Consider the following 16221-nt stretch of genomic DNA (forward strand, 5'->3'; position numbering starts at 1 on the left):
TTGTTTTAGGCATGGTTCGGGATTTAGGCCCAAGTAAAGAAGGCGGCGTCGATTTAATATGCAAGTCCGTAGGCCTGAATACACCCTCAGAAGCCGGTGCCTGCACCACGTCTCCGGACCCATCCAGGGTAGAGACATCCGCGGGTTCCTTAGTTGAAGCATCTTACGGCATACTCCGATGGGTCTCAGAAGAGGCCTGCGAATCAAATGTAGCGGGTATCAGGGGCTGCAAAAGCACCTCATTGAGAACCGGCGAACTGGCGACTGGCTTAGGAGAAGCTTTGTCAGCAGTTTTGGACCTCGGCGGCCTGTCTCTGTCTTTATCTTTGCGTTTTTTTGGCATCTCGGTAGTCGGATGGCTAACTGACGACATTTCTGGATAATTAAACAGAGAACCGAAATATTTAGAGGTGAAAATATACAGACGACGGATAGTGCGCTGATTAAATAAAGCACAAAACCGACAGCAAGGTACGTCGTGGTCAGGGCCTAGGCAAAGAATACAGTATGAATGAAAATCTTTATGAGATATTTGCTTTCCACAAGTAATGCAATTATTAACTTTTACTGACAATGGTAAGGAGCAAGAAAAAGTTTCCCCAACGGGGTACTTAACTTTAGTTGAAGACTTCGGTTCTGAAACTCGAAAACGAAAATTTCAGGAGTCGGCTGACTGGCACTTGTGAACTGCTTCTGCTTCGGGCACCGCACGGCAAGAAAGACTGATGTAATGGCGTTGGCTGCATGTTTTATACCTCTGACGACCTGATGTCATGGAAGAAGGGACAGCAACCGACGCAGGATCCAAGACTTTGTTAATCAGGCCAACTGAGGGCTACCTGCAAGCAGATAACCAAATGTAATGACTGCAACAGTGAAACACGAAGAACATCAACAGACAGGCAGTCCCTGTACTGACAGTGGGAGGGAATCTGAACTTTGGTAGAATGCCAGAGGAAGGGTAGCAGGGAACTACTACCCAAACAACAGTAAAGCAGTGTGTTTGCTGAACATATTATATAAGAACAAAAGCTGAATGAGGACATACAGATGAAAGGAAGATATGAGTAGGGCAGGTATATATATAAGAGTGGGGGGATTACAGGAATATTATGTACCATCTAGATATTATCCTCCTTACCCATTTGTCCTGGGTGATGGCCAATGACGGTAGGGACAGACGACCACTGACTTCCTCCAAGTTGGGACACTTGGCACAACCTAAAGAGTTCTACTGCTGCTTCCTGGGGAAGTGCAAATGAAACCTTGATTTTGCAGGGTCCCTCTGCCTTGTGGACAGCATCTGCAGATGCAGAACCTCTTTCTGACCACTTCTCAAAAAGCTTCCCTAGAGACTTACAATGCCATTAATTTAAGGCGCCTTTTTCTTTCCTAGAAAAGGTCCTCTACCCATAGGAGAATATGACAACAGTTGGAAGATTTATTTCCCTCCTACTCGCTCCTGAGGAACTTTTCTCTCATACTGGTCACATAAACTGATCAAAAGGGACATTGGTGAAGGATGGCCAAATTCTCTGCAAACCAACATAAACTGATCCAGGCATCCTGTCTATCAGTAATGCATGTCTCAGCAGCTCCTGGTTACTCCATTATAGATAAACCTTGTAGATAATAAAATACTCAGCATCACGGACATCTGGGAGCTGACCTGCCATCAAGCATAACTGGCAAGTGACCTTTACAATGAGTCTAGGGTTTTCCCCACAAGCTCTTGTTGAAAGTGGGTCATGTGCATCAGGTAGTTATACCCCTGAAGAGCAAAGGTGACTGATGTGATGGCTCACTTTCACATGTGTTTCACAACTCTGGAGTCTCTGTTTAGCTGATGAACCACAGGAACCTTATTTGAGGATTCCTTTTGGTTGCTGCCACTACTACAAATAAAGTCTACAATGGAGGCCTTGCTACAATTAAGTCTGTCTTTGCGGCTGGAGGACCTTATAAAGCTTTCTGGGAAATGGTTTAGCCACATTTGGTTCTGCCAAGCCTGCTCCACATCATCATCTATAATATAGTCTGGGTAGGGAGGGCATCCAAGATGTATATGAGTAGTCCAAAGAACCTCCTGCAAGGTCCTCTCATTCAGGGAGGGGAAGAGTATGGGACAAGAGACCCTCTGTCTCATCAATTCCACTATTTCCTCAAATCTGAGGATGTCTGGAAGGAATCCTTCCCTATCCTTTGTCAAGATCTGTGCTTGGGGTATGGTTTGCACCTGAGGAATCCAGGTGCCTCCATTTGCACCTACCTCATCCTAGGTACATTCAGTGTGGACTGGTCTGAGAGATCAGAGCAAGGGTCTTTCCCTGAAGGAAGAGGTCTATGCAGGTCTTTTGGACTAAGTTTCTGGGATACAGAATCTGAGTGCAAGTCTCCAAATTGAGTGGCATCACAGGACAGAGACAAAGTCAAAGGTACTTTCACTGAAACTGCAAACCAATGATGCTCTCCTGCATCAGCTGATGACAGAGCTGTTGGTACCATCCTCAATGCTGACACCTGAGGAGAAGACACCAGAGGAGTGGCACTGAAAACGCTCGACTCTGAGGTCACAACCAGCAATGAGAATTGCTATGGCACTGACAGATCAGACACCAAAGACTCTGGCACAAAGAATGGCCCTAAGGGAATGGAGGCAGCAGCATTGTTGAAGCCTTGATGCCAAATCCATGATGCTTAGTGGTTTTCAGCACCGAAGGAATGTGTGTTAAAACTGCTGAATCCAAAGGGGTTGTTGCAAACAGACAATTCTACTGGTGCCAAAACAGATAACACAGGGAAGATTCTCAGCTCTGAAATCCTTGTGCTGAAATTGGACCGGGAAAGAAGCATGCAAGGTTACTGCCCTCTATAAAGTAAAAGCAGAAGAAAAGTAAGTACAACTTTAAGAAGCAGAAAGATACCTAAGTAAAGGTTAGATAGTCTAAATTGTAACCAGGAAACGTTAACTGATAGAAAAAAAGTGTCTGCAGCAAACAAAGAAGGTGGTTAACTGACCGGAAAAAAAAAAACTTGTCTTCAGCAAACAAAGAACAATGTCAAACACAGGAAGTAGTTAACTTCAGAAAAACATCCAAAACAGCAAATAAAAAAATGGTAAGACTTATAATTAGCAGCTCAAGTTCAGGTTGTTAGCGGCAGAAAAACTGGATGGCACAGTGGTGCAAGGTAGAGTTGTCGCCTCACAGCAAGAGGTTCTCCGGTTCAATTCTCAGCTGGGGTGCCTTCTGTGTGGTGTCTGCATGTCCTCTCTGTGTTCGTGTGGGTTTCCTCTGGGTGCTCCGGTTACCTCTCACTTCACAAAGACATGCATCTGCAGTGTTTCTCTCCAGGCCTCCGCTGAAAATTGGTTTTGTTCCAAGTCGGACTTTCCCGGTAAACAAATGTTAAATAAATAAAATTAAAAAAAAAATGGAGAATGAAGTGGGAAGCATTGTGGCAGTCAAGGGCAGAGCTTGACCTCTGATAGAGATGTAGTTTCCAATTTGATGCTGCTGCTGCCTATGGTGACCATTCCTATAGTACTGAAGTGGATGGAATGGATAAAGTAAGATCATCAGGTTCTTTCCTGGCCTTCCTGATGGCAAGAGCAACCATCTTATTAACAATGGAACCACTTAGGAAGATGACAAAGGAGACTAGAAAACTTGCTTCAAGAGCCTTTGCAAAGATACTGAGGATCAGTGGGCCATGCCATCATTTTCCCTCATCAGTTCTAAGATGTCCCTGAGTTTGTGGTCATCAAGGCAACTGTGGGGAATCAAAGGCATCGACACTCAGTGTCTGGTATAGATAACTGACTATCCATTGCAGTCATTGGAATTTGTTTCTTCTTGCATGTATGATTCCTTCTACTACTCAGGAGGGAGGGTTCTAAAGAGGAAGAAAAAGATGATGTCGAACCAGACCCCCTTTAATGTTCCCTCCAGAAAGACTCAGATCCTATGTCCTAGTACCTAGAAGGCACAGTAGCCAAAGAAGTATGTGGATGAGTGTCTTAAGTCAAGACTAATCCAGTTGCAGATGCTGAGAATGGCACATGTAAAACAGTCTATAAAGATGACAATGAAGTTAGCGCTGAAGCCACATACAGAGTCAATGGTACTGACAGAGTGTGTTCAAGCTTGGCCACCCACTGTCACTGAAATCATCACCACCACTGATGCTGATCTCAGTATGGAGCAGTCGACAGTAGAACATCAATAGAGAAAACCCACAGGATCCAAGCCCAGCAGTAAGACCCTTGGGTCCAAAGGTTCAAAGAATGAGATTTCATAGATATGGAAATGTGGCAAGGGCAATGGCACCAATACAGGCCCTAATACCAAGAGATCAAAGGACACCCAGCACTGTCAGCTTCAGTGCCAGTGCTAGTGATGTCAACTGTATCATTGTCATGGAAGGAATTAATGTTAAAGGCTGTGGTCTCGAGACCAAAACCACCACTAATGTTGACAAGTCTGTCAATGCTGACTCTGTGACCTGCTGTGCATTGACACAGGGGCCTATGAAGAGACATCTGGAAAGGAAGGCAAAGAAGACATGCCCCTATCTGCGCTGGTACCGCTGCTGCTCGGCAACTGCATTGACTTTACAAAACACAGTATCACTGACTATACTCACAACATTGGAGTTTACAAGTCATGAATGTTAATTATAGGCCTGCTGATCATCAACATAAAGAAACATACAGTACATTCAAATGGAAAGAAAAGAAAAAACTAAAATAAAAGTAGCACAAGGAAAAATAATTATGTAATGCATTTCTCTTGCATACTTGTTTGTCTTGCAAAACTATCAAGAATGAATCTCAATGTGCAAGTCGTATTTTAGTACTTAGTTACAAAACTAATATAACTGTTAAGAAGAGAACATTTATGTTTATTTCCTTGTTTACTTGACACTAATTACGTCGAGTACTTACAAATGTGATACTGTCTGACGACATGTATGTACTTATCACTCAGTGTGTTACTTGGTATATTAATACCCCTGTACATGGAACGAGGCTGAAAAGGATACAAGGACCAGACACCTACTCAGTTAACAAAAAATAACTTACTAACACATAAATTAATAATTAAATTATGCATTAATAACTGATACCTTTCCCTTGTACAACACACTGGAGTAAACAACAATGAAATATTTTATTATGACCGTAGCAATCTTTCAACTGTGCTATGAGTACACGTTTACTCTTTTATTGTGATTTTGTTCCCCTTGCTGTTCCCTCCTTGGTACACTCTAGCTGTCACATCTTAGTTTTATAACTAGTTATGTGTACTGTTTAATATACTGCTCCATGGTCACACACAGCATACAAAATATCAAAATATGTCCTGAATGCAGAGCAGGGAACAAATGACAGCAGATACATTTTTACAATGCGATGCCATTTTATGTTGAGTCCAACGAATGGAAAGAACTTCCACACAAGCAAGTACCTTAAATGACAAAATGTTAGCACATTTGAGTCAACATGCAAGAAAGTACAGTTGTGTACACTTCCCATAAATGTAGATGTTCGAGTGTATTCACGGTTGCAGTCATTACATTTGGGTTATCTGCTTGCAGTAGCCCTCAGTCAGCCTGATTAACAAAGTCTTGGGTCCTGCATCAGTTGCTGTCCCTTCTTCCATGACGTTAGGGGTATAAAACATGCAGCCGATGCCATTACATCAGTTTTTCTTGCCCCAGGTGTCAGGGGCCCCCCTAATGGGAAGCAATTAAATCTATAATACAAGGATATACCTCCAACAAAAAAGCAAATGCACCAAAAAGCTTTTTGAGCATAGTAAGTGAGAGTAGAGGTATAGCCAAAAGAAGAAAAAGGGGGCTGGAGGAAGGGTAACCAGGACTGCAACAGTGAATACACTTGAACATCTACATTTATGGTAAGTGTACACAACTGTACTATGTTCTTCATGTTTCACTGCTGTGGTCATTACATTTGGGTAGATTCCCAAAGCTAAGGTTGGGAGGAGGAATTTAAATAGAATTAGGACCAGCTATAAGGCCCTGAAAGACTGCAGTGGCAAAACCAGCTCTGGATTTAGAGAAAATTGGTAAATGATAATGCTTGGTGAAAGTATGTACAGAACTCCAGGTAGCAGCTTCTAGGATGTCCCTTCTAGGGATGCCCCTGAGAAAGGCTGTAGAGGTAGATGCAGCCCTGGTTGAATGGGGTCTGATGTCCTGTGGGATAGGTTTTCCATGGTGCTTATAGCAGAAATTAATGCAGTCGCCTATCCATTTTGAAATGGTTTGCTTTGAAATAGCTTTCCCCTCTGACCTTGCAGCAAATGCCACCAGCAGTTGTTCAGATTTCCTTTGAGGTTTAGTCCTGTTCAAGTAGAATCTAAGTTGTCTGTGCATATCTAAGGAATGCAGTATCCGTTCCCCTTTGTTCTGCGGGGTAGGGAAGAAGGTAAGCAAATGAATGGACTGATTAAGAGCCACACTGGATACCAGCTTGGGCATGAAGGAGGGATTGGTTCTAAGGGACACCCTGTCCGCATGAAAGATGATGAAAGGCTCCACTGCTATAAGGACCTGTAACTCGGATACCCTTCTTGCAGAGGAGATTGCTAAAAGGAAAGCTGTTTTCCAGGAAAGGAATTTTAAATCTGCATTAGCAGCTGGCTCGAAAGGAGGAAGAGTGAGTTTCTCCAAGACAAAGTTAAGGTCCCAGGCTGGAGTTGGAGCTCTCCTCGGTGGCCTTAAAATTTTGGCCCCTCTGAGGAACTGCTTGAGCAGTGGGTGAGAGAAGAGGGGAGGCTCTGTGCTATAATGAGCTGAAATGGTTGAAGCATGAATTTTGATGGAGGAAAAGGACAAGCCCTTATGAAGCATCTCAGTCAAATATTGTAGAATCTGAGGTAAACTGGGCACTGATCCGCTCATCCCTTGAGACTGGTTCCAGGAACAAAATCTTTTCCATTTTACAGCATAATATTTTCCAGTACTAGGCCTCCTAGCCTCTAAAATTATATCCTTCACTGATTTACTGAGGAGTGGTAAAGGAGAGATTAGGTAATTAGCCAGGCTGCTAGGTTCGGGGTTTGCAGCTGAGGGTGCAGAATCTGGTTCTCCTGCTGAGACAACAGGGAAGAAGTCTGAGGCAGGTGCCATGGGGCCAAGCATGACACACTGTGCAGGAGGTGGTACACCAGTGTTGGCGTGGTCAGTCTGGTGCAATTAAAATCTTCCTTGTCTTGTCCTGTTTGATCTTTAGTAGTACCTTGGAGAGCAGAGGCAGAGGAAGAAAGTCATAAACTGATAGGTTTTTCCAGCTGAAGGATAGAGCATCCACTTGCCAAGCTAGTTTGTGGGGAATCCTTGTGCAACATTTGTCTAATTGATGGTTCTGGAGGGAGGCAAACAGGTCTATATCTGGATTCCCCCATTTGCTTGTTAACATGTTGAAAATCCTTGGCTCCAGTTTCCACTCGTGTGTGTCCATGAGGTTTCTGCTTAGTCCATCTGCCAGTGTATTTAGTTTCCTGACAGGAATTGAGCTTGTAGATTTCGCTTGGTAGCTCAAGGCTGTATTCCACAATGCCATGGCTAGTCTGCAGAGGGGGTAAGAGTGTGTACCCTCCTGCTTGTTTTATGTACCACATGACCGTGGTGTTGTCCGTCTTTACCATTAGTTTTCCTGGAAGAATGTGGTCCTTGACGACTGTCAGAGCATTCTGTATAGCTAACATTTCCTTTTGATTTATGTGTAGGTACATCTGACTTGGGCCCCATTTGCCCTGAATACACTTCCCTGCCAGGTGAGCCCCCCATGCATAGTCTGATGTGTCCTGTTGTTAAGTTTGGGTGGCAGGAGGTAGTGTGAATGGTAGTCCCTTGTTTTGGTGGCAGGCCTCTGCCCACCAAAGGAACTCTAGGCGTAGACAAGGTATGATAGGAATCATACCTTCTAGATCCTGTGAATGTTGACGCCATAGGCTTTTGAGATACCACTGCAGTTTCCTCATATGTAGCCTTGCATATGGAATTAGAAGAATATAGTAGGCCATGAACCCCAAGGCCTGCAGTATTTGCCTTGCAGATAACTGGGTTTTTGTGGGCACTTGTTTGAAGTAGGTTGTCAAATGAGTCTGTTTCTCTGGTGTGAGGAAAGCCATCAAGCTTGCTCCCAGGAATATAATTTGTTGACACGGTACCAGGTTTGATTTCTTTTCGTTTATGGTGTGCCCCAGACATGTCAGTACCCTTTGAAAAAAGGCCAGATGATTCAAAAGTATGTCCTGGCTTTCTGCCTGAATTAGACAATCGTCCAGGTAAGGTATGGATATATTTGAATATTTCTTTGCCTGCAGAATGCAATGACTGGAGCTAGGCACTTTGTGAATACCCTGGGCGCAGTAGATAAAGCCAAAGGGCAGTGCAGAGAACTGATAATGCATGTAGCCTGCTTTGAAGAATAGGTATCTCCTGCAAGACTCCCTGATAGGGATGTGCAGGTATGCTTCTTTTAAGTCTAGTGTTGCCAACCATGCATCTTTGCCTAGCATAGGAAGCAGCTGGTGAAGAGTAAGCATCTTGAATTTTGGAATCACCAGAAAGGTATTTAGAGTAGAAAGGTCCAGGACAGGACGCCATGAATTGCCTTTTCTGGGTACCAGAAAAAGTCTCAAATAGAAACCTTGTCCCTTTTCCTCTTCTGGTACCAAATGAATAGCCCCCATGCTTAAGAGAGACAGTACTTGATTTGGGGCCTCTGCCCACTGATTTGGGGGTAGATCTGGCCATCCGCTTGGTGTTGGTAAGGTGTGGAAGTGAAATCTGTATCCTTGGGACACTATATTTAAAACCCATTTGTCCTGGGTAATGAGTTACCAGTTTTTGGCCTGCAGACCAATCTTTCCGCCTAAAGGAGCATTCAGTTGGGAAGTGCTTGGAAGTTTTAAAACCAAGTCACTGAGACAGTTTTCCATAGGGGGGAGTCTTACTACTCCCTGATTTGGGTGCAGAAACCCCACACTGCTTAGTCTTATGTGCCCTCTGGGACTGAAACCTGGGGTTTCTGCTGTGTCTGTGCCTGGCTTGAGAAGACCTGGAAGGGGCTGAAAAGGACCAATTCTTAGAGGGCCAGTGCCTACTAAATCTAGGAGGCTGAACATGTAAGAAATCTTTAACAGTTTGCATGGATTTAGCTTTATCTTCCATCTTTTAAAGAACTTCCTCAGCCATGTTGCCAAACAGGCGGTCCAGATTTAAGGGAGCATCCAGCAATTTAGCTTTAACATGATCAGGCAAAGATTGCTCCTTAAGTCAAGCATGCCTTCTGAGCACAGACCCAGTAACAGCAGCCCTGCAAGAGGCCTCTAATGAATCAATCCACATTGCAAAATATGTTTTCCAACCTGTTCAGCAGAATGCATTAAATCCTGCAATTCTTTATTATCCTCACAGTCAGGAATCAACATCATATTCTGTTTAAGCAATCCAATAACATTTTGCTGATACTTTAACACATGAAACTGGCAGTTTAAAGCCCTAATGGCCAAGGTTACAGAAGTGTAAATCTTCTTACCCCATCTTTCCAGCGCCCTGGAGTCTTTATCAGAAGGGGTAGGATTTTTAGCAGTAGAAGCCTTAATGCCCTTGGATCCCCATGAAATAGTCTCTAGATCCACAATAGGATTTTTAAAAAGGAACTTGTGAGAATCAGGAACCCTGTAATATCTGTCAGGTCTTCTGGGAGTAGGAGGCAAAGAATCAGGTGCCAAACAAGATTCCGAAAAAGCATCATCAACAATGTCTAGTACAGAAGGAATAGCTAAAGGCCTATGCTGAGGCAGGAGTAAGAAATCCTTAAGCCTCTTTTCTGAATCAGAAAAATCCTGGCTTTCCCAGTGGAAATGCTCCCTTAGAGTATGTAAGGTTTCACCAAAATAAAAATCCTCTGGAGGGGAAGCAGAGGGAATAGAGTCCTCTGCATCAGTATCCTCATTAGCAGATAAGGGCAAATCCAGATCATTAGAAGAATCAGAAAAATCAGAATCCTGGTCAGAAGAATCATAAACAACTTCAGTCCTAGGTCTCTTAGAAGGGGGAGGTTGGCTTCCCCTGATTAGACTTATAAGATCTTCAGCCATTCTTATTTGTCTTTTAGGCATACAGGCCTGAGCATGCGACCTGGGCATCGTTTTTTTTAGGCATGGTTTTTAGGCATGGTTCAAGATTTAGACCTAAATAAAGAAGGAGGCGTCAGTTTAATATGCAAGTCCGTAGGCCTGATTACACTCTCAGAAGCCGGTGCCTGCACAGCGGCTATGGACCCCATCCAAGATAGAGGCATCCGCGGGTTCCACAGTTGAAGCATCTCGTGGCATACCGGACTCCGAATGGGTCTCAGTTGAGGCCTGCGAATCAGAAGTAGCGGGTATCAGGGGCTGTGAAAGTGCCTCACTGGACTACCGGTGAACTGGTGACTGGCTTAGGAGAAGCGTTGTCGGCAGTTTTGGACCTCGGTGGCCTGTCTGTCTTTATCTTTGCATTTTTTTCGAAATCCCGGTAGTCGGATGGCTAACCGGTGACATTTCTGGATAATTAAACAAAGAACCGAAATATTTAGAGGCAAAAATATACCAACGACAGATAGTGCGCTGATTAAATAAAGCACAAAACCGACAGCAAGGTACACAGTGGTCAGAGCCTAGGCAAGGAATACAGTACGAATGAAAATCTCTGAGGTATTTGCTTTCCACAAGTAATGCAATTATTAACTTTTATTAACATCGGTAAGGAGCAAGAAAAAGTTTCCCCAACGGGGTACTTAGCTTTAGTTGAAGACTTTGGTTCTGAAACTCGAAAACAAAAATTTCATGAGTTGGACGACCGGCACCTGCGAACTGCTTCTGCTTCGGGCACCGCAAGGCAAGAAAGACTGATGTAATGGCGTCGGCTGCATGTTTTATACCCCTGACGTCATGGAAGAAGGGACAGCAACCGACACAGGACCCAAGACTTTGTTAATCAGGCCGACTGAGGGCTACTGCAAGCAGTTAACCCAAATGTAATGACTGCAACAGTGAAACACAAATAACATCTACTTTTTTGCTGCTGCAGAACACTGCCACAAAAAGAAATAAGAAAATGAAAAATAAAAGCACCTTCCTTCCGAATGCAGTAATTTAAAGTTTTGTAAAACAGCAGTATACACCAAGCTGCATACATTCACACCTGGATTATAAAGTCCCTTGGTTTTCACCTTTGTAACAAAACTATGCCACATAAGTGACCACAAAAGAACCGCACCAGCAGAGATCACTGCTGTACTACTTCATTATAGTCAATAGAAAGACAAACCATCTCCTTAATCTTACCTCTTGTCTTTTATTAACAGGATCTGCAAGAGAAAAAAATGGCATTTCAGTAATTATTACTGACAGTACATGGCTAGCTTACATTAGGGTGCATCTGTTAAACATACAACTGTCTCTTCCCACAGTAAGGCAGACCAAACTAATAAAGCACAAAAAGCTATAGAAACCCTCATGCAAACTGGATATATGACATTCATTTTCATCTACTCTTCAACCAGCACCTACCACTGTGACTTTCATAATTATGCCTGCTCTAGGGCATTTGGAGGGATAAAGCACTGTATGAGTAATTACTTTCACAGTTATACCAGCATTAACCCTCATTCGATTAGGCAGAACCATTTCTTTCTACATTGCTTTAGATACAAATGCAGTTTAAAAGTTTGTTGTAAATACTAAGCATTATTTTTCTGAATAATAGTACATTTTAGAAATATATTTTTTTCTCCATTTGATATATTTTTGGAGTAACCTTTCAATAAAGATTAAATAATTTTTTTAAGTGCTTCATTCACCACTTGCATCTCTACTTGATATTTAACAATCAGCTATGCCTTCCAAGACAGGTCTGTTCTTACTGCATACGGAAAATGCAGGTCAGTGAAACTAACTTAAATGACTTGGACAAAAATGTAAAAAAGCAGAAGTACATTCCAAGCAACCCAGAATAAATGTAACTGTGTCTTATAAAAGAGCAAGAAATTTGGCTGACATGGTGGTGCATAATCTTTGTTCAACCAGATGTCAGCATTAGTAGGGATAGTTTAGTAAGTAAAGGTACTGTACCTTGCAATAAGTGCTCCATTTGTAAGAAGTTGGTCCCTACTTTTTCTTTTATTAACAAATGTGAGATTTGTGACTAATGGGACTTATACATGTGATACGGAAGGAGTTATATATGCTCTTAGGTGTACCTGTTAATTATATTACATTGGGGAGACAGTGAGAAGTTTTAAGGTAAGCCTTCAAGAGCATGTTAGAGGTATAAGAAATAAAAAACTGGATAGTCCTTTGGGGGGACATTTTTTATCTTTACATAACTCCAATCCTGAAGATTTGCAAGGATGTGTTCTGGAAAAAGTTGAGGTAGGCTTAGGGGAATGTGTTAATTTAAAGGATAAACTTTAAAAAAAGAAACTCTTTTTATTTTGAAATATAGCACTTTAGAGCCCTTAGGGCTTAACAAGGAATGCAACTGGAGGCATGTAATTTAGTGATGGCAATTTAAATGTTTAATTGTTTTTTTAATTGTTTAATTGATACTGGTATGGTTATTTAATCTGCTGTGTGTTTGATGTATTTTATTCTTGGAAGCATACCTCTCAACCTGGAAACATCAAAAATCTGGACAAGGCCCATGAAAAACAGGTACAAATCTGTATGATGATTAACATAAAATTTGCATACACAATTACATAACCCTATCCACTCCAATGGAATTGTGGGATACCAACTTTCAAACACAAACTGAAGAACAGACAACCAAAATATGGCACCACTGCATTATAAACACACTGTGTACAGTGTACAACTGCTCAGGGGCTTTGAATATAAACGAGGGCTTCATAAATCATTCATGCCATTATCTAACAAAGACAAGTCAGCAAGTTTAATATTTCACATGGTCAGATGAGACCAATCTAGAAACGCACAGTGGCCATACAGGATATATCATAACAAAGATCATTTGCTGTAAACTACGTACGCTGGAAATGCAACTGACTGCATGTCTGGAATTTTAACAGCAGCCATGGGTTTCTGCTCTCATATTCTTTAACTAGCATTACTACACAGCAGAATACTGTAACAGCATAGCTTGATAAAATATTGCTAATCTAACAGAAAAGAAGGCATGCTGGTTATGCTACATACTATGAATGGACACAGTAAGCATATGTATGAATATCAAAAACACATCAGCATTCTGTTACAGAACAATTCCTTTGTCATTCCAAAATAATGTGTTCTAAAATTGTTGACCTTTAACCAAAAGTGCACTCATGTTCACTACATGATCATTATGTTTCCATATTTGTAGCTATAATCAAGTAAGTGTGTGTGTGTGTGTGTGTGTGTGTGTGTGTGTGTACCAATTTCACAGCTGTCCAAGAACGAAGAAAAAAGGGAATAACATTGTGAAAATGCACTATCAAGCCCTAAACCTCAACACACTGCAGTAAAACATTCCACAACCACAAACTTTCAACAAAGAGAATGGTGACCACCAAGGCATCAGTGAAGTATAAGGATGCCATACACACAATCTCACACACACACACACACACACACACACACACACACACACACACACACACACACACACACACACACACACACACACACACACACACACAACTACCTCCCCCTCTGGAAATATTCAAATGAATGCTGCACTTAGAATAACTGCTCCGAAAAAATTAGAAAATGCAACCATTACCAAAATGCACTTAGATACAGACAAGCACTTAGAATAACTTCCCTGCTCTAAAATACCTTAAAGCTACGAAGAGCTCTGCAGTACCATTACCAAAATATAGACGTGCTTAGAACACCCCATTACCAAAATACAGACAAATACCACACTTAGAATAACTGCTCTGTTCTGAAATACCTTAAACGCGCACACACACACACACACACACACCCTTTCTGAACATAACAATATTTCAGCTTACTCACCAGCCCTCCATTCAAGCCTTGCTGCAAGACCTTCTAAATAAAATCCTTGCGAGATCTAAATAAAATAAATCCTTGCTGAAATGAAGCCTTCTAAATAAAAGTAAATCCTTGCTGTTCTTTCCAGCTGAAATGCAATCCTTGTGAGACTTAAATAACAGTAAATCCCTGCCGAAAATGAAGCCTTCTAACCTTCTAAATAAAAGTAAATCCTTGCTGTTCTATTCTGGCTGGTTCGTTCCCGCTCGCAAAAGCATTTGAACCAGCCGGAAACCTGGAAATATGTATGCCCCGAGCTCCATTCCGACAGGCTGGTAGCCCTGAAGAGCTGACGTCATCGCGCACGCGATGACATCAGCTGAAGTGCGAAAAATAAAAAAAAAAGTGAAAAAAATAAAAACCAAAGAAACAAAAATCAGAAATGAAGGGGTGCCACTCGGGAATTATTTGGACCACAAAACTTGGTAAAAAAACTAGTAATTCGGGACAGTTGGGAGGTATGCTTGGAAGGCTCTCTTGCCAAAGCGCAAAGTCTTATTAAATTGTGAACATTTGGGATTCTTTGGCCGTTGTGGTTTTGTTTTTCTGTGTATTTCAGTGTGGTTTTTCAACCCAAAATAAATGTCTGCTACAAAATTACAAGCCCTGTGAAAAAGAACAATGTAGTGCAAGAAGCACCCTGACTATGTTTAAACAAAAAAAAAAAAAAAACAGCTAAATTATAGCCTGGTTCAGTGATGTTATAGTTTCAGACTAGAAATTAACAACTCTTAAGAGGTGTTCTTAACACTCATGGCTGTAAAGCTGACCAGTAAACAGTAGCAGCAGGACAAAAAACAGCTTTGTTTCAACTACTGTTTCTATCTGCTATCTGCTAAACTACTCAAGGCATTCTGAATTAAACAGCTTCCCTTACACAAGGAATACATAAGAACATCAACTATTCCCCCTCAACAACTGCTTTACTGGCTTTCAAATCTGGAACAAATCATTTTTTTAATAATTAATTTATAGTACATGGAGAAGATAAATCCCCATGATCCACAAAGAATTATAAGCAGGTCAGTGAATCATAACCCTGTATTATGTGTTCTCAACTCGCTCTCAAGGTGAATTTCTTGGCACTCATGTCTCAAACACACAAGTGGTTATGAAAGCTGACACACTCATAATCATCTACATAATGCAATAACCATTGCAACTCTATTGGTACTACTTACACCAAAGGAAGATGTTGAGGTACACACTTGAAAGTGAGATCAAATAAGTTACTGACGACAGCCAAGGGTAAATTTCAAATGTGAGCACAGAGACACACACACACACACACACACATATATATACAAAGGCAAGCGACAGTTGTTATTGTTCTACAGTAAATTATTTAAAAGTGCCTTAAAAAGTGAGCTTTCAGACAATGTTCAAGTTTCAGATGTGCTTAGAACTTGTATCCAGCATAAGGCATTAATGATACAGCTTTGTTATCTGCATACATACTCTTACAAAGTTTTGGCACTATAACTCACTAAACACCATAGATATTGGGACTTTGTTCTCTCCTTAACTCCTTTAGGGCAGATCATTTTTAAGAAAGCTGCACCCCTAGTCCTATTTCTAGACATTTTACTGGACATTTCCCTATACATTGTTATTAGACTGACATCCTAACTTCAAAAAGAAAGAAGCAGTGAAATCTTTAAATTAGAATAAAAACACTCTAATGTAACTTTTAAGAGACAAATCTCTCATCTGTCCAGAATTTCACAGAATTCAAGATCTACACGTGACAGTTTTGGTCTGTACCTCATAAAAATTGTGGTTTTCTGGCAAATCTTTGAGGACTGAAGTCACTAAATAATGACAGACATTTGAATTTCAGATTTCACATCCTTCATAAAATGTTTGTGAATGCAAAATCTATTATTCTAGCAACTTTCCAAGTTTATAAAGCAATATTTATAATCCGTCCCCGATTTGGGCCTTTTGTTCCTCCATTATTTTTGGCTCTCTCAGAAATTATTGCACTAAGAGGTTGAGAAGTCATTGTCTGTCTCAATTTAAATGGAAATGCACATTCATTTGAGGTCTAATTTTAAACAGCACTACATATTAGTGTTTCTTACAGTTCTGACATACATTAGCCTGAAGAGAACTGAAAAGTAACAGATACAGTCTTGCT

At 41.4% G+C, this 16221-nt stretch overlaps 1 protein-coding gene across 6 annotated transcripts in view; it reads right to left on the bottom strand.

Moving 5' to 3' along the window:
• GKAP1 (G kinase anchoring protein 1) overlaps positions 1–16221 on the bottom strand; it is a 2226639-nt gene that overhangs the window by 1007613 nt on the left and 1202805 nt on the right. For all 6 annotated transcript variants that reach the window (XM_044083704.1, XM_044083701.1, XM_044083700.1 and 3 more), the window contains one exon: positions 11367–11389. In XM_044083704.1, the coding sequence (XP_043939639.1) occupies positions 11367–11389 (23 nt within the window). The remainder of the gene's footprint in view (positions 1–11366; positions 11390–16221) is intronic.

Source organism: Protopterus annectens, chromosome 9.part0 (assembly GCF_019279795.1).
Source record: "Protopterus annectens isolate FY-2018-M chromosome 9.part0, PAN1.0, whole genome shotgun sequence".
NCBI lineage: Eukaryota > Metazoa > Chordata > Ceratodontiformes > Protopteridae > Protopterus > Protopterus annectens.